We start from the raw sequence: 18,751 nt of genomic DNA on the forward strand, positions 1-18,751 counted from the left end.
TTGTCTTTCATATCAGATATTTCAGTTGCAGTTATGTGTTCTGCAGCCAAGGGCTCATAAATAATTATACATTTCAGTGTATTATTTGTCAAAAAGGAAAGAAAGTCAAATATTTGAGAATATCTGAAACGACCATCACCAATATCTCCAGTTAAAGTGTCAAAAATTGCACTAAGCAGTAAATGTAGTAAATTTGCCAGTTGTCATATTACATAATTTTCTATATCATCATTATTCATTATTCATCCAGCCTTAATTCAATGTCATGCAACTTTCTGCCCCTCCCGTCCTCCCTGTTAACTCCCCCAGCCTTTCTACCACTTCAGCCACCTGACTCCAGTCCTCCCATCTTCAAAAAATTACAAAATACTTTAACTTCTAAATACAAAAGACCTCTACAAGTTATCAATAATTGATTGCATAACTATTCACTAACGATGGTGAAATTATATATATATATATATATATATATATATATATATATATATATATATATATATATATATATATCCATGACAATGTGTTATAACTATTCAGTGTGTCATTATTATATTTGATTCTATGAAAGTTAAAATGATTGTATTGCAAAGAATAAAGAAAGTGGTTAAAAGGACTTAAAATGTATCGTGTAATCAGTCTTTACCCTGTTGCTGTACTGTATGTGACTCGTGCTGTAATGAGGAAGTATCAATGAGGCCATGCAGAGAGACAGCTGGAGAAAAAGGGAAGTAGCTTGAATAAAATAGAATGGGATGATAGAAATAAATAAATCTGTGGTGCATGAATAGTGCAACTTCATAAGAGACATGAAGTTGCTAAGATTAGATGGTTATACACTTGTATAGTTATGAGTGTCAAAATGTAAATTTGGCATCATCAAAAGAGTAAAAAACCCATAGTTTTTTGTTAGTCATGAATCCTATAAGTCCCTATGGACACTGCATCAAGTCTGCATCAAGAATCTCTGCACCATGTAAAGTGCAGCAGAAGAAATCCCACAATCTGTCTGTCCTGGTGAGACAGCAATGGCCAGTTAGTCTTCCAGGTCAGGATATGAAATTCCAGTACAAAGAAGGCAACAAAAGGCTGCTCCATGCAAAAACTACAGATTTTAATGGTTTCTATTAAAATCTTGCAACTAGTGTTGAAAAGTAAAATGTCAGTTAGATGAAGTCATCTAGCAAAATTAAAGTAAAATATTTGTGTTGAAATTTAAAAATTCTTGTACATTTCCCAGAAAATTGACTGTTGAGGAGGAGGGGGGTCAGATTATGGTTACTGGTCAGCTCCCTGCATTAATGGACTAAATATGGATTGGGAAAATGAAACAGCAGCTCTCTGTACTAGCACTGCTAAAAACCAATGTTTATCCTTTATTCACAAGTATCTGACCATAATTCATTATCGTGTTATTTATCCTAAGACATTGACTCAAACTGTGGCAGTTCAATAATGTCACTTGCTTTATAAAATTCAAAGGACACTAATGATTTTGTATGAGTAACAACCAGTAGAAATACTTTGTGCCACTCATTGTTTGTACCTGTTACAGTGTAACATACAGTCTGGCCCTGCAGGAGTGTGCAGAAAAACTCATGTGTATGTTGCAGAATCAGGTCTAGCAATAAAACTGACACAAAAAAGTTACATCATCAGCAGAATCTTGCAATTGTGATGTTTATTGTTTCAGGAATGCACTTTTTAAATCAATATATAAAGCCTTCATGCAAAGATGTCAGTGGTTCTGCTCCCAGCTTTTCAGTTCTTCTTTTAACAATGAGAATCAGTCTAACACTTATTCTAATAATCTAATCCCAACATTTGTTAAACAAAATTTATTTGACTTCAAATAATCCAGCTAATATAGAAGTAGTTCATTTTACTTGAAAATAAATATGCCCAATAAGGCCAACCAAGGCATTTCAACAAGTCCCCCCACATGAAAAAATGAAGTACGGTTACTGCCTTCCAAAATAAGCTGAACCCATTCATCATGGTGTATCATTTCAAATCTGTTGACAGAAAATGACTGTGTTCTCATTTGCCTCAACTACTTTAGATTTCTTAAGGTGTAAATACAAAAATGACTTGGTAGGACACAGAAAACTAACCAAACTATTTCAGAAGGCTTAGTTCAAACTGTATGGTCCATATCTTTACAACTAAGCTGTTTCTTCATCTCGAGGAGACGTGTCTTTGGTTGGGGAAAAAAATGTGTAAAGGAGGAAGTTTCTTGTGTGCAGTAGTAAGTGTCTTGTAAGTGGAATTCATAAATATGAGAAAAGCTTAACCATGTTTGGTCAAACAAGACGAGCCTTTCTACCAGAAGCTATCACTCGTGACATAGTAGAACCATGAGTGGCATTTCAATGCACAGAAATAGCTACATCTGCATGCAGGGAACTTTTTACTAATGATAAGATGTTTTGATGAACTCTTGCTCGTGTTGTTTCAGGGCCTTCATCTTTACTTGCTTCATAGTTTATAACAAAAGGTTACAATGAAATTTAATCTGTAAGGGCGTAAGCTGGGAGCGTCAGGTGGGAGATTAAACCTTCCTTTACCCAGATCGGTGGAGGGCTCTATAGATTGTTGAGCTCCAAAAGAGTTTGGTCCAAAACCTGGTGCATCTCCAGGTTCTCTTCTTTGGCTTGGGCCACTTTCTCTACAAAACGAAACAAAGTCACAAGTGAGCTTCCAAATGTCCAGTTTAGAACTGAAGATGCAGAAAATCCAGATCGTGCAGGTTTTTTAAAGTGATGAATCACTACATCTAGTAACAACTAAGGGAGCAATAAAGAAACAAAAACATACTTGAAATGATGGAATTGCAACATCTAGTGGCCAAAGTGAGACGTAGACCATTAAAGACAAATGATAATTATGTGAAGGTTATTTAATAAATCGCTTTTCATTATACCACCACTGTATTTATTATTTGATGTGTGACAATTATTGTTCAGTTTCTCAATTTATATTTGTCTTCATTTAATGTGCATTTATTAACAAGTTATTTTATTATCAGATATATTCTTTTGTTATATTATGTCCGGTCATAATTATTTAAGAGGTATTTTTACAATTTGATGATTTATGTAAAGTGAAACTCTGTATTATTTGAAGATGTAAACGTAATTTGTTATTTGAATACTTAAGATTTTGCTTATTAGTTGTGGTCTTTTATTTGTTTAATCTGGCATAAAAAAATTTCTGTTACCATGAAAGAGTTTGATAAAAAGACAGACTTGAAGCTCATTTAATAATAAATGCCCCAAAATACCACAACCCCGCTTTAAAAATGATATTAGGTGGTACTTAATATAGTGGGGTTGGTGAACGATTAGACCAAACTATGATGACACGCTGTGCTGAAATATCCCAAAAACAATATAAAATGTGTAAAAGCTCTCAGTAAGATGGCAGCCAGTATGAGGACGAGATGATGACCACACATAATATTTGTACTGCAGAAAGTTTACTGGCTTCCATAAGGGAGCTATAAAAGCCATAACAAGCCTGACCTGTTCACTGCATGTATCCCACTACAGCCAACTGGGTGCATGGTACTGACCCCCCCCCCCCAGAAAATGCACTAATTGACAATGAGAAAGAGTTGTAAGACCCTGAACCCCAGCAGATTAATCAAGCATAAGATGAATACTCCAAAAAGTTTTAAATATTAACAACAATTCCTCACAAAGCTCTACCTGCTGCTTCACCTTTTGTTAACAACTAGTTATTGTGCACTACAAGGCAGGTATTTGTTCTAATGTTCTGTTTCTAAATGTTCATTAGAGGAAGTGAATGGAAGAAAAAGAAGGCCAGACTGGAGGGAGACAGAAAAGTCAAGAGCGCTTTAATCCATTTATTACAGGGCAGAGGGAAACAGGTAGACATGAATATTTTAATAAAGAGAGGACATGAACTCAATGAACTGGAGGACACACAGCAGTGACCGGGTGAGCAGTAACTTAGCCTTCTGTAAAAAGAACATTGCTGTGTGAAACACAGTCCACATTAGATCACAGTGGGCTAGAACAGAGCAGCAAGTGGGAAGATCTGTGACAGGAAGGAGCAGCAGAGAAGAAGTCAGAAAGCATCTACAGTGTGGTCATGTCGTTGAGGGCCAGGTCCAGCTCCTCACTGAGAGCTTTGCCCTTCAGCTTTTGAGCATACACTTCATCTGGAGAAGGACACATGGACAGACAGACAAATGGAGACAAGGGCCAAGCAGACAGACACACAGAGTGGAAACAGGAAAAAAGAAAAAAGACAGTATTGAAACAGGTTACCTTCAAACCGTAACCGTCAGATTCACACGTGTTAATGGCATCACGTCAGCCATCTTCTCCAGTTCACCCAGTATCATAACAGCTGGAGACAACAACTTTTAACCTGAAGCTCATTCAGCCAAAGGATGCAAGCTCAGCTCTCTATAGACCGAACTCAAACACACACAAACTAAACCCATGATGCAGTAAGAGAACACAAGACAGATCCAAGAGCATCAGCCTAACTCGGCCTTTTCTCTGCTCGAATTGTTAATGTCCCCATTGTTCAAAATTGCACACTCAGGAAGCCATGTTGAATGTCTACACTTTCTGTAAACTGTCACGGCTTTTCTAAGTTAATGACTCACAAGTTTCAAGATATCCGGACATTTCAACACTAACCAAGTCTTACTGTAACTCACAAAATTTGTGGTTTTGGCAACCAAGTCCTTCTACTGGATCTAGTATTTGGGAGAATAACATTACACAGAAGTACTTAAAAAAGTTTTAGAAGCATTATTAGCAAAATGTGTGTTTTAAAACTATGCTTTTTCAAAAAAAAAAAAATACTGACCTGTTGCCAATTAACCTAATTAGTTGGTAAATTCTCCATTCATTTTTGATTTGTGGCAATTACTTTCCCAACCTTTTGTTGCCCCTCTTCCAACTTTTTTGAGATGTGTTGCTGCCATCAAGTCAAAATGAGCCAATGACGTAGATGATATAATGTTGTAGTTGGACAAAGTGGCTAATTTTAATCTTTTAAAGGAGCATTTTATACGACTGCAGTTCATATTATGATGTTAGATTGAAAAAGGGTGAGTTGCTATTCAAGTTCACACATGCTCCAGCTGGTTGTTGTGCTGGGCCTGTTTCCGACATCTGAAAGCTGCTTTTAGATTTTATATCTGTATTTTAAAGGCTAGTTGTTTACTTTTTACTCTTTTATACTTTCTTTAACTTAACAACTGAGAAAAGGCTTAAGAACCGTGGAGTGAGATCAAAAACCTGGGGGGGTCACATCACTTAAGAAATCCCCATGCATGCCTTGGAATGTCATACGCACATCCCCCTATAAGTGTTGCAGTGCTATGATTCTGTCACTGGGTTAATTCAGTTTTATTCATAGCATACACTAACTCCAAGTTAGGCTGGATAACCAGGAAAATAAAAGAAATCCAAGGAAAACTAATTGAGTTAGTTGATTTGGTTTTTCCAATCATTAATGTTATCAGTCAGATATGCAGCAAACAGCACAGCTGTCAAATCACTTCCAACAGTACAACCAGGATTAGTGCAGCTGTTTGTTGCTTTAATTTCAACTAATGCAGAGACTTCAGGTGAGTTATACCTTCCAAATCATCAATGGTCTTCTCTAGCTTGGCCACAGACCTCTCTGCAAACTCTGCACGGGTCTCAGCCTAGAAGAAAAACACCAGCACATTATGTGTTGTACACACTCCATTTTTCAACTCTCTCTATAGAGAGAACACACAGAAAAGAAGATCAGTGACATGTGAAATGAAAAAAAAATCCTACCTCTTTCAGCTTGTCAGTAAGAACTTTAATTTCTTCTTCATATTTGTCCTCCTTTTGTGAATACTGTAATTTAAACATACCCCATGTTAACAAAGCACAATCAGTATTAACAGCTACGAGCAGACAGACTTCCCACTTTAAACTCACTTCTTTGCTGATATATAAAGTAAAATGTGGCTAATTTTAAACTTTTAAAGGAGCATTTTATACGACTGCAGTTCATATTATGATGTTAGATTTAAAAAGGGTGAGTTGCTATTCAAGTTCACACATGCTCCAGCTGGGATGATAATTCAAAGCTGCTGACAGGGGTTCAGCTTGCAAAGACAGTGCAGGACACATTGCAAAAAGTAGGCAAATGGATGGTCATTGCCGAAGTGATGTTGGCCGACGCTTGTCTTGGTGGGTCACAGCCTTTAACAGAAAAGGATATGATAAGAATTCCATGAGGCCTAAACATCCATAACACCAATTTCAATAATTTCAAGTTCAGCAATCATTATGATTTATGTTGTTTTCAAATATTCCATTGTGACAGTCCTTGGTTTAGACTCCATAGGTTAAAGGGTACAAGTCTCCTTTGCATCTAAGGGCTGTGACATCTGATGTGAAATGTTACCTTTAGTCTTGGTCAACAAGTGTCACTTAACCACACCGTAAAAGCACCAGCTGATGAGCATCATATACACATTTTGAACTTGTGTGAGGAGGAGAAAGCGGAAGACCAGGGACAGCGTATGACAGCGTATGCTGGTTAAACGTGCTTTCTGTAGCTCGTGTCTGTAGTACAATTTCATTGAGCATGAGAATAAACATGAAATGGCACTAGCTGTAGACACTGTATTGTGATTAAGCTCAAACCCACAATTAGCCTGCATCCTGCAGTAGTGTGTTAAAGTGGACTTAATTCAAATGATTTGAGGCAACTCTTCACTAAAGGTAAAAGCACTTATGAATGCATTTTCAGGGTTTCGCTTTTTTTTTATCATATTGTGTTATTTCATCTATTATTCCTTTATTTTCTTAGGTTTAAGTTGTCATATTATTTTAGTATTGTTAAAGTCATAATCTTGGTATTGTGACAACACTATCACCAAGCTTAATCGACCGGTCCTTCTAATTGATGGGATGATAATTCAAAGCTGCTGACAGGGGTTCAGCTTGCAAAGACAGTGCAGGACACATTGCAAAAAGTAGGCAAATGGATGGTCATTGCCGAAGTGATGTTGGCCGACGCTTGTCTTGGTGGGTCACAGCCCTTAAAAGAAAAGGACCTCAGGCTTGTTCCAACTTGACTCTCCATATGTGAACTGCATATGTTCAAGAGGCTGGACCGATTTTAATACACTCATTGTCAAGAAAGCACAAATAACAAGCCATGACAAACTTCAAATTACCAGTTCTCCATTCAAGCAACACAACTCTTTGACAATAACAAAGCACTGAACCAGTAAGACAAAAACATTTAAGTGTGTACTCACTGCATGATTCTAACCAACAATATGTATTCTGTAGGGACTTCTGATGTTTGACGTCCTACTGCTTTCCACTCACACCTGATGGATGGCGAGATAGAAGATTTTTGCTGAAATGCTAAACAGGACAGATTCTCAGGCTTCTTCGGACGATCTGACGGTGGGTCAAAGAAAACAGAAACCTCTTTTTAACACTCAGATGAGGGTGCAATGGGTTTGAATGAATGTGTTCCTCTTGTATTTTTACTGTTTTCCTCAGGTTAGATTCAGCCAACAGTATTTTTTAACCACAGAATCTAAACAGTGGAAATGCTGTATAATCATCAGTCCTGTAATCAAATCTTAAAACAGGATGTAGGTTCTGCATTCTCTCATGCATATATAACACAGCCTGCATTAGTAGTTGACGTTGTGGTTTCTTTTACCTTGTAACCACTGTCTAAAGTTAATTGTTGTCATAACTACCACCTAATAACTAATGCTAAGCTACAGTTGATTTTAAGACCACAAATACAGGGGGGGGCATACCAGACTTTTTACCATGTGGGAATCCTGTCCAGACTTTTTCTTGCATAAGCAAAACAGCCATTCAGATTTTTCATTTGTGATGGGGATAGTGACGCTAAGAGATGAATTGTTCGTCTTGGTGTACCACTCTTTGGGCAGAGTAGTTTTAGACAGATTCCAGTAGAGGTCATCAGGTGTAACTTCAGATGTGTTGCGGATCATACATGTAGCCGTGAAAGTAGTTCCAATCTCAATCACTGGAGACTGCGGGTCTATCATCAAATGGTTGACATTCTCTGAAGACCAAGACAACAAAATGCTGTAACTTAACGAACAGATTATAACCAACTAAATCACTTCTGAGTAGTTTGCTTATATCAGCATCAACAATTTTAAACATATCCCTGGGACTGCTGAGCCAGCAAATTACCCACAGTTCCTCCTGTGGTTTAAGCAATCAACACGAAACCAGTAGGAATATCTGCTGCTTTTGATAAGATGCAACTAAGATGCAGTTTTTAACTCAACTTCTAACTTTTGACTTATACTGTTTTGGTAACAGACACAAAGCTGATTTTTACCAAGTTGTAAATAAATATCAGCACATAGCAAGCTGTGGGCATTACCACTGATCAAGTACATAGAACTCACTTGAAATATTGACATCAGCAACTACTGAACACACACACGAAAGACGGACAAAGCATTACTGGCTCTGGAGACTGCTCCAGTGAGCAAGACAAGACAAGACAAGACACACCAACCTCATTAAAAACACTAGGGCAAATCTTGGTACTATAAACAAACCATGGTACATTTTCTGACTATTATACTGTATTCAAACAACACTGGAGGAATGGAAAGAATATGTTATGTGCAAGAATATTTTGATTGTGATTAGCCGTAGTCACTCCAGATAAATTAATTCAATTCAATTCAACTTTATTTATATAGCGCCAATTCACAACAAAGTCATCTCAGGGCACTTTACAGAATAAAGTCAAGATTATAAAGATGTATAGAGAGAACCCAACAATTCCAACTGGAGCAAGCGTTAGGCAACAGTGGAGAGGAAAAACTCAGAACCAGGCTCAGGGTGGATGGACATCTGCCTTGACCAGTTGGGGTGAGTTGAAATTGAAGAGAGAAAAGAACAGAGCAACAAAAAGCAACAACAAAACATCGGGCAGGTTGGTAGGACCACCTGCACGGTGGAAGACACACAGCTTCAAAGCCGGGGACACCTGCAGAAAGGGACAGAGAGAGGGAGACAGAGAAGGACAAAGACAACTACGGGAGAAAACACACAGAGTTAATGACATACAGTGGTGATAATTGCGGGGTGAGAAGACAGGAGAGATGGTCAAGAGGAGCAAAGGAGCTCAGTGCATCGGGGGGTGGGTCCCCCAGCAGTCTAAGCCTATAGCAGCATAACTATAATAAACTAAATGCTTTACTAAAGAGGAAGGTTTGAGCCTAGACTTAAAAGTAAAGACGGTGTCTGCTTCCCAAATCTGACCTGGGAACTGGTTCCACAGGAGAGGAGCTTGATAGCTAAAGGCTCTACCTCCCAATCTACCTTTGGAAATTCTGGGAACCACAAACAGGCCTGCATTATGAGATCGAAGTGGTCTACTGGGATGATATGGTGCTATGAGGTCTTCTATATATGATGGAGCCTGAGCATTCAGAGCTTTATGTGTAAGAAGCAGGGTTTTAAATTCTATTCTAAATTTAATGGGAAGCCAATGGAGAGAAGCTAGTGAAGGTGAACTATGATCTCTCTTGCTAGTTCCAGTCAGCACTCTTGCTGCAGCATTTTGGATTAATTGCAGGCTCTTTAGGGAGTTACTGGGGCATCCTGAAAGTAGGGAATTACAGTAGTCCAACCTAGAGGTAACAACTGCGTGGACCAGTTTTTCGGCATCACTTTGAGACAGGATGCTCCTAATTTTGGCAATGTTCCGTAGGTGGAAGAAGGCTGTTCTTGAAATTTGTTTTATGTGAGGTTTTATGTGAGGTAAAGGACAAATCCTGGTCAAAAATAACTCCAAAGTTCCTTGCAGTAGTACTGGAGGCCAGGCTTATGCCATCTAGAGTAACAATATGGTTGGACATCATATCTTTGAGATTTATGGGCCCAAATACTATGAATTCAGTTTTGTCTGAGTTTAGAAGTAAAAGATTATGGGACATCCAGGCCTTTATGTCTTGTAGGCTTGAAGCTTGATTAACTGATTCTTTTCATCTGGTTCCATAGATACATATAGCTGGGTATCATTAGCAGTGTGTTTTCTAATAATGTTGTCTAAAGGAGACATATTTAAAGTAAAATGTAGCCTAACCTTTGTGTGCATGGAGGATTCATCATTAACATGAACAAATTGAAATCTATCAGATAGATAAGATTTAAACCAATCTAGTGCAGTTCTTCACAACCTTTCCAAAGTTAGTAGGAACATAACAGCGAGCAACCTATATTTTTCTAAGACTGACAAGGTCCTTTTTCCAACTCTCCCACCATGGTCTAAGGTGTTCTGCTAGTGAGTCATGCCATCCAGTACCTTGTTGACACATTTATTGGAGGATTCTTTTCCCACATAGCACATAGGGGGCGACAAATCCAAGGGGATCATATATGGATGCAACAGTAGACAATATGCCCCAGTGTGTCAGAGGCTGTTCATTCAGAGCACTGCTGAATGTAAAAAGGTCACTTTCAACATTCCACTGAATCCCCAATGCTCTCTCTTTGCTTGCCATCAAAGGCAATGTCCTTTGTTGTAATGTCTGTTGCATGTTCTGATGTGGGTTTACTTTGCAGAACAGCACTGTTGTTTGACACAAACTTGTGTAGATGTAGACCACCCTTGGCACATATTTCACGTGCCTCCTTTGCCTCCTAGTTCTATGGCCTTGTCAACACTCTCGGTACTTGTAACCCCATCAGCTACATAAAAGTCTCTGGCAGTGAACTTGGCTCCTGATGGACATAAGAGACTGTTTTCTTTGGCTAGGTGTTTTAGCCCATAGTTCTAGTCCAGGGGAGGATACTACTCCAAAGAGGTGTACTTTCATCCTTTACTCTTGTGGTTGTACATTTAAGTCTCCATATTTCCACCATAAGAAGCAGAGGTAGTCTCGATCATTCTCCTGGACATGAAACTGATGGAACATTTTTTCAATATCACATATCAGTGCAATGGGATGTTGTCGGAATCATATGAGTACTCCTGTTAAGTTGTTTATCATGTCTGGCCCTGACAGAAGATGCTCATTGATGCTGGTGCCTTTATGCTTAGCAGAGCAATCAAACACGACTCTGAGTTTTTCAGGTTTTTTAGGATGATAGATGCCACGATATGGAATATACTATTTTTCACCAGGCAGTCCATCATCCAGGGCTTCTACTGCATCGCCTCTTTGGATAATATCGCCCATATACCTTATGTAATCTTCTTTATACTGTTCATCTCTAAAGAATTTTCTCTCGAGATAGTTTAGTGGGACTTCTGCAGTCTCTTTGTTGTCAGTCATATATGGCCTTTCTTTAAAGGGCAAAGTAAATGGTAAAATGTTCTGCGCTTATATAGCGCTTTTCTACCTATTGGCACTCAAAGCACTTTACACTGCTTCTTATTCACCCACACACACTCACACACCGATGGGGGAGCTGCTATGCAGCTGGCCAACACTCACCGGGAGCAACTAAGTTGGGGTTCAGTGTCTTGCTCAAGGACACTTCGACATGTGACCAGAGGAGCCGGGGATTGAACCAACAACTGTGAGATTGGTGGACAACCGCTCTACATTCCTGCGCCACAGTCGCCCCATTTCATAGACATTTCATAATGTCATTCCTTGTTTTTCCTTATGCCTTCCTTCAGTTTGCTGAGGAAGTCAAGATCTTCTTTAGACACAGTTTTTTCATTTCCAAAGGCATCCTTGAAGTCGCTCTCTAAAGCACGGATTGCGTCCATGGGTGTTAGTGGAGGAACCTCTTTGACAGAAACCCTGTGGCAAAGACTGCTCTTCACTTCTGTGTCATGGCAGGGTGTTGCTCTGCCAACAATGTTCCAACCTAAGTCTGTTTGTACAGCATAGGGCTCATCATCTATTCCTATTATCACTTGTTTAGGTGCCAAAGCTCGGGAACAGTTGTAGCCTATGAGGAGACCTACTTCACTTCCTACTTTGGGGGACTTTCATCACTGATTACTAATAGAATTCTCCAGCATTTGGCTGTTTCACAAGTGGGTATGTGGTTACGATTTGCAGGTATGGGTCAATATCACCAGAGAGTGCCTTTCAACCCTCACACTACTCCAATATTTTGATTTTAATTTACCATTCACTTTATGTCATGTCATAAATAGTAGACACTCAAGTATATAAGAAATATATTATCTGAGCTCCCACACATTTGTTTAGATAATTTTGGGCCATTTTTCAGAGCATAAAGCATAGGATATGTCCACCCTGTCATGGACATATATATATTACTGTTAAATACATTTTCATCGCAATATTAAGATTCAAATGATACTTTCTGAAAGGTATGATGTCTCTTTCCTAAACAGGGTTATTTGTTTGCTTTTAAATTATAAATACATAAAAGATTTTACTGGAAACATGTGTTTTTAAAGAAACTCATATAAGTTGCACATATATTTTTTTTCTTATTCAGAGAAAAAAATTTAATTTGGACGGACTTTTTTTGTTTGCATGTCATTGCCCCCACACCTAGCTATTGACCACACTGGATTATATAGGTATGATTGAATTATTATTTTAAATATTATTTTAAATGACAAAATATGGCAATGAAACATTTATTCAACTTAAGAAAATAAATACAAAAATTAAATTCTCAATCACAAACCTTTAGAACGGCCTGCTGTAGGGTCATGTCGTCGACTTGGAGAAATGGAGCAGAAGGCGAGAGGTGACTGGTCTTCAGCGGTGTAAAGTACCCCTATAAGGAGAGTTGCCTGTTGGTGCAATCCTCCAAAGTGGACTGGTTGAAATTCTTGGCTGTATTTGCACAAGTAATTTTCACTAAAATCAATATGCAGCATGCACTCATCTAGTTTTAGGGTCTCCCTGATTTGCCTGTAGGCTGTATGTTGCCATCTGATGTTGAAGATGCTTAAATCTGCTGAGCCTTGCTTGAAATAAGCTAACTAGGTCAGACTCGGTTGTTACGAGATCTCTTTTGACTGTAATCATGGAGGATTTGTCTTCTTTATGGTTCCTTTCTGTGGTCCATTGGTTTACACAAAACGTCTGCTTCCCCAGGTTGTTTAAGGGTTTTATAGGCATTGAGCAGGCACTTCCTACACTCACTGTAAGCAAGGTGTAACAACCCAAAATGGCCTAAGCCGGCAAAACGTGCTGTATGACAGTTGGCCAAGCTGCTCTGACAAAACTTTTCTGTCTAGATTTTTCTGTGTGTCTGTGAGTAATTTTTGCATTTTTGTATTTTGTCGTGTGATTGTTTTTTTGCTTTTATCCCGGAGATAAAAAGACCTCACTTTCCTCTTAATCTCCAGAGTTGCACCACTTTCTTTTCTCTTCACGGTTGCACAAAGATCCACACTGAGGGTTGCATTTCTATTTTTGGAGTAGCCAAATGCCATTTGTGTGTACTTCTGGAATTTGTACTTTTTTAAATTACTTCCAGAAGTCACCCTGGCAATCAGTTGTCTTTCTCTCTCAGTTGTTGCGTTTCTGTATTTTTGCCTGATGTTCTCAACCAGGATGGTGTGAAATACCAGGGCTCTCTTAATGGGTGACCTAACTTTTTGTTTTGGCCTCTTACCTGCTCTGCTGCTGCATCTGCTCACTTTTCTGCAACGTAGGAATTTTGGTGTTATATAATCTCTCATTTCAGCATAGAGTTTAATGATGTCATCCTTCTCTTTCTCTAAAATGTCTGCAATTGTTGCAATGTGCATTTCAGTAATGTCAGACTTTAGTTCTTCTCTTGCCTTACGAACCTGAACTTTCCAATGTTCATATAAGCCAATTAGCCTCTTTTCCTTTTTGGTAGTTTCTTCCCTGTGGTAAGCAGCCATCATTTCAGTTGGTGCTCTGGTACGTTCTGAGCGGCGAAGAACCTCTGTAGTGTCTTTAATTTGGAGCTGTAGATCAGTGAGCTTTTTTATTTTTTACACCGTAATGTCTTATCGATATCTTGTCTTGTATTATCAGTTGCATTTTGAAGCAACTGTACTCATAAATTTCCCTTTGTCTTTGGCAATTGCGGATGAGGCCTCTGTAACCTCCATGTCCTTTGTAGCCTTCTTTATCTTTAATTCTTTAACGTTTCAGACCAACTTCTGCTGCCTGCCGTCGTCCAGTCAGAAATTTGCAGACTTACTGATGGTCTGATCTTCTTCTTTTCTTCTTTTCCTTTCGGCTGTTCCCTTTCAGGAGTCGCCACAGCGAATCATGTGCCTCCATCTAACTCTGTCCTCTGCATCCTCTTCATTCAAACCTACTAACTTCACGTCCTCCCTCACTACATCCATAAATCTCCTCTTTGGTCTTCCTCTAGACCTCCTGCCTGGCAGCTCCAACCTCAGCATCCTTCTACCGATATATTCACAGTTTCTCCTCTGAACATGTCCAAAGCACCTCAATCTGTCCTCTCTGACTTTATCTCCAACACATCTAACATGAGCTGTCCCTCTGATGTACTCATTCCTGATCCTGTCCATCCTCGTCACTTCCAAAGAGAACCTCAACATCTTAAGCTCTGCTACCTCCAGCTCTGCCTCCTGTCTTTTCTTCAGTGCCACTGTCTCTAAGCTGAACAACATCTCTGGTCTCACCACCATCTTGAACATCTTTCCTTTCATTCTTGCTGATACTCTTTTATCACACAACACACCTGACACTTTTCTCCACCCGTTCCAACCTGCCTGCACTCGCCTCTTCACCTCTTTTCCACACTCACCGTTGCTCTAAACCATTGACCCTAAGTACTTAAAGTCCTTCATCTTCTTCACCTCTGCTCCCTGTAACCTCACCGTTCCACCTGGGTCCCTCTCATTCACACACATGTATTCTGTCTTGCTGCGGCTAAGCTTCATTCCTCTGTTTTCCAGAGCAGACCTCCACCTCTCTAGATTTTCCTCCACCTGCTCCCTATTTCCTTTTTCTTCCTTTTTCTCAAAACAACTTAAGAGTTATGCAAAGTAAACACAGACAAAACCATAAATTCAAACCATATTAAACCGCTAAGACGTCGTATACCAGTTTTACGTGAAGCTAACATAAAGACAATTTAGCAACTTAATCAACACAAAATTCAATTGTCTTAAAATGTATATAAGTCATAAAACCAACCTTGTTACCACTTTCAACTGGAGCTAAAAACAAAAAGACACTATCCGTAACCGTCTCCTTCATGTCTGTAGTCTCGTTTTATTTCTCCATCTGTTACCTTTTACCGTCTTCTACCGTTGTTAAGCTCCGTTTTTTTATATGTTAGCTGTCCTTTCAAAATAAAACACATCCGTCTTACAGGAAGTTATAAAAAATAAAAGCTACAAAACAAATCATAGGTTTGAACTGGGCACATTAGCAGGAGAAAACATTGTAAGGACGTTACATATATAACACACACATACAATCGAGATTTTATGATGTGAAATTTTTACTTTAGCAAATGTTTAGCAAATCTTTAACAATACATAAAGTGTATTGCTGAGAAGAACAGAATAGGTACATAACATTGTTTTCTGCACAGTGTACCCTACAGAAGTACGTAGAAGAAATTTAATTAGATTAAAGCATTTAAATGGAGAGCTGCCAAAGTGTTAATGGTTATGTGTCCACATCAGGACAGCAACAAGACATTTAACATCCAGAGAGTAATACACACATCTGTTTTGAAACTGGCATAGACCCTGGTCCTTAAGAGTTACTAACTTTGCTTGTTTTTCCACTATTCCTACACTTCCTGATGTGCAGCATCTGGATCAGGTGTGTTTAGTCAATCAGAAATGAAACGGTACCAGCTTAGATAAGACATAGTGAATTAGTGTCGCCCAGCTCCTGACTGATAGCAATGAGTAGGAAAACAAGCAGGACAGTAATGTTAGAGCTCAATCACCAGGATTGCTGGTCTTGATTTAACGTATACTGACCACTTATAGCAGGTAAGGCGAGGCAAGACAACACCACCAGCCGGATCACACCCCTAGGCACCATTATGACGATGGCAAGCTAGGAACATAATAATATTAGGTCAGACATGGAAGGGTGAGTTCTGTCTACAGCACTACACACAAACTTTAACTTAATAGTAATATAACTTCATCATCATAGTCATCAATTTTACCGATGACTACTTCACAAGATGAGAACTGATTATGTTAGCTAGCAGTGCCTAATAATAACTTTTTCGTACAAAAGTAAATGGTAAATGCTCTGCACTTATATAGCACTTTTCTACCTATTGGTACTCAAAGCGCTTTACACTGCTTCTTATTCACCCATTCACACTCACAATCACACACACACTCATACACACTCACCGGGAGCAACTAAGTTGGGGTTCAGTGTCTTGCTCAAGGACACTTCGACATGTGACCGGAGGAGCCGGGGATTGAACCAACAACTGTGAGATTGGTGGACAACCACTCTACCTTCCTGTGCCACAGTCGTCACCGCGTTGCGAATTTCTAAATTACCGTTGGTAATGCTAGCTCACATTGCCACCCTTCAAATCGCCATATTGCTTCTGCAGTCAAATAAAATGTGGGTTTTACTCAGCTAACTTCCATCAAGTATGGTCGCTATATACGTCTTTCTAGATTTATATCATCGTTCTTCAACGGCCGCAGTTTATTTGTGAGGTAAGGTCAATGTATCGTTTTACAAGTCCTGTCCTGTTGTTTTCCAGTATGTCTCCACCCTTCACGTCCACAGAATGAACAAGTGCTTAAAGCTTCCTGCAAACTAGACACCTTCCCAAAACAAAGAAAATGGGAACATTGAACAGGATTTGAATTACACAATTGTCAGTGAATCAGCAGTTGATGGTAATCGCCAAAAAAATTCTTGATAAAGGAAGCTGCGATATTGCTTTTATTCTGAAGTGGAGTTTGAATAGGAAAACAAAGAGACTGAAAAGTACTACAACCATTGCAAAATATGTTAAAAATTCTATAGAAAAACAAGACTTCTGATCAAGAGTTCTGATCATATAATTGTCTGTAGTTAAATTCAGAAGACTTTTTTTTTTTTTTTTTTTACAATTTTGAACATCTCCAGTACAGGATACATATTTTTCCTACATACTCTCACTGAATAACGGATTTAATTCACTAGAGTTGTCTTTCATATCAGATATTTCAGTTGCAGTTATGTGTTCTGCAGCCAAGGGCTCATAAATAATTATACATTTCAGTGTATTATTTGTCAAAAAGGAAAGAAAGTCAAATATTTGAGAATATCTGAAACGACCATCACCAATATCTCCAGTTAAAGTGTCAAAAATTGCACTAAGCAGTAAATGTAGTAAATTTGCCAGTTGTCATATTACATAATTTTCTATATCATCATTATTCATTATTCATCCAGCCTTAATTCAATGTCATGCAACTTTCTGCCCCTCCCGTCCTCCCTGTTAACTCCCCCAGCCTTTCTACCACTTCAGCCACCTGACTCCAGTCCTCCCATCTTCAAAAAATTACAAAATACTTTAACTTCTAAATACAAAAGACCTCTACAAGTTATCAATAATTGATTGCATAACTATTCACTAACGATGGTGAAATTATATATATATATATATATATATATATATATATCCATGACAATGTGTTATAACTATTCAGTGTGTCATTATTATATTTGATTCTATGAAAGTTAAAATGATTGTATTGCAAAGAATAAAGAAAGTGGTTAAAAGGACTTAAAATGTATCGTGTAATCAGTCTTTACCCTGTTGCTGTACTGTATGTGACTCGTGCTGTAATGAGGAAGTATCAATGAGGCCATGCAGAGAGACAGCTGGAGAAAAAGGGAAGTAGCTTGAATAAAATAGAATGGGATGATAGAAATAAATAAATCTGTGGTGCATGAATAGTGCAACAAGACATGAAGTTGCTAAGATTAGATAGTTATACACTTGTATAGTTATGAGTGTCAAAATGTAAATTTGGCATCATCAAAAGAGTAAAAAACCCATAGTTTTTTGTTAGTCATGAATCCTATAAGTCCCTATGGACACTGCATCAAGTCTGCATCAAGAATCTCTGCACCATGTAAAGTGCATCGAGACCAGCAGAAGAAATCCCACAATCTGTCTGTCCTGGTGAGACAGCAATGGCCAGTTAGTCTTCCAGGTCAGGATATGAAATTCCAGTACAAAGAAGGCAACAAAGGGCTGCTCCATGCAAAAACTACAGATTTTAATGGTTTCTATTAAAATCTTGCAACTAGTGTTGAAAAGTAAAATGTCAGTTAGATGAAGTCATCTAGCAAAATTAAAGTAAAATATTTGTGTTGAAATTTAAAAATTCTTGTACATTTCCCAGAAAATTGACTGTTGAGGAGGAGGGGGGTCAGATTATGGTTACTGGTCAGCTCCCTGCATTAATGGACTAAATATGGATTGGGAAAATGAAACAGCAGCTCTCTGTACTAGCACTGCTAAAAACCAATGTTTATCCTTTATTCACAAGTATCTGACCATAATTCATTATCGTGTTATTTATCCTAAGACATTGACTCAAACTGTGGCAGTTCAATAATGTCACTTGCTTTATAAAATTCAAAGGACACTAATGATTTTGTATGAGTAACAACCAGTAGAAATACTTTGTGCCACTCATTGTTTGTACCTGTTACAGTGTAACATACAGTCTGGCCCTGCAGGAGTGTGCAGAAAAACTCATGTGTATGTTGCAGAATCAGGTCTAGCAATAAAACTGACACAAAAAA

At 38.5% G+C, this 18,751-nt stretch overlaps 1 protein-coding gene across 1 annotated transcript; it reads right to left on the minus strand.

Annotated features, from left to right (window-relative positions):
- Positions 1 to 3,827: 3,827 nt before the first annotated feature.
- Positions 3,828 to 5,964, minus strand: LOC137103207 (tropomyosin alpha-1 chain-like). The gene is made up of 3 exons (XM_067483302.1): positions 5,811 to 5,964; positions 5,623 to 5,692; positions 3,828 to 4,183 (listed from the first exon to the last, which is right to left on the minus strand). The coding sequence occupies exons 1-3, from the start codon at positions 5,886 to 5,888 to the stop codon at positions 4,101 to 4,103; spliced, it is 231 nt and encodes a 76-aa protein (XP_067339403.1). The 5' UTR covers positions 5,889 to 5,964; the 3' UTR covers positions 3,828 to 4,100.
- Positions 5,965 to 18,751: the final 12,787 nt, after the last annotated feature.

Source organism: Channa argus, chromosome 18 (genome assembly GCF_033026475.1).
Source record: "Channa argus isolate prfri chromosome 18, Channa argus male v1.0, whole genome shotgun sequence".
Classification (NCBI taxonomy): domain Eukaryota; kingdom Metazoa; phylum Chordata; class Actinopteri; order Anabantiformes; family Channidae; genus Channa; species Channa argus.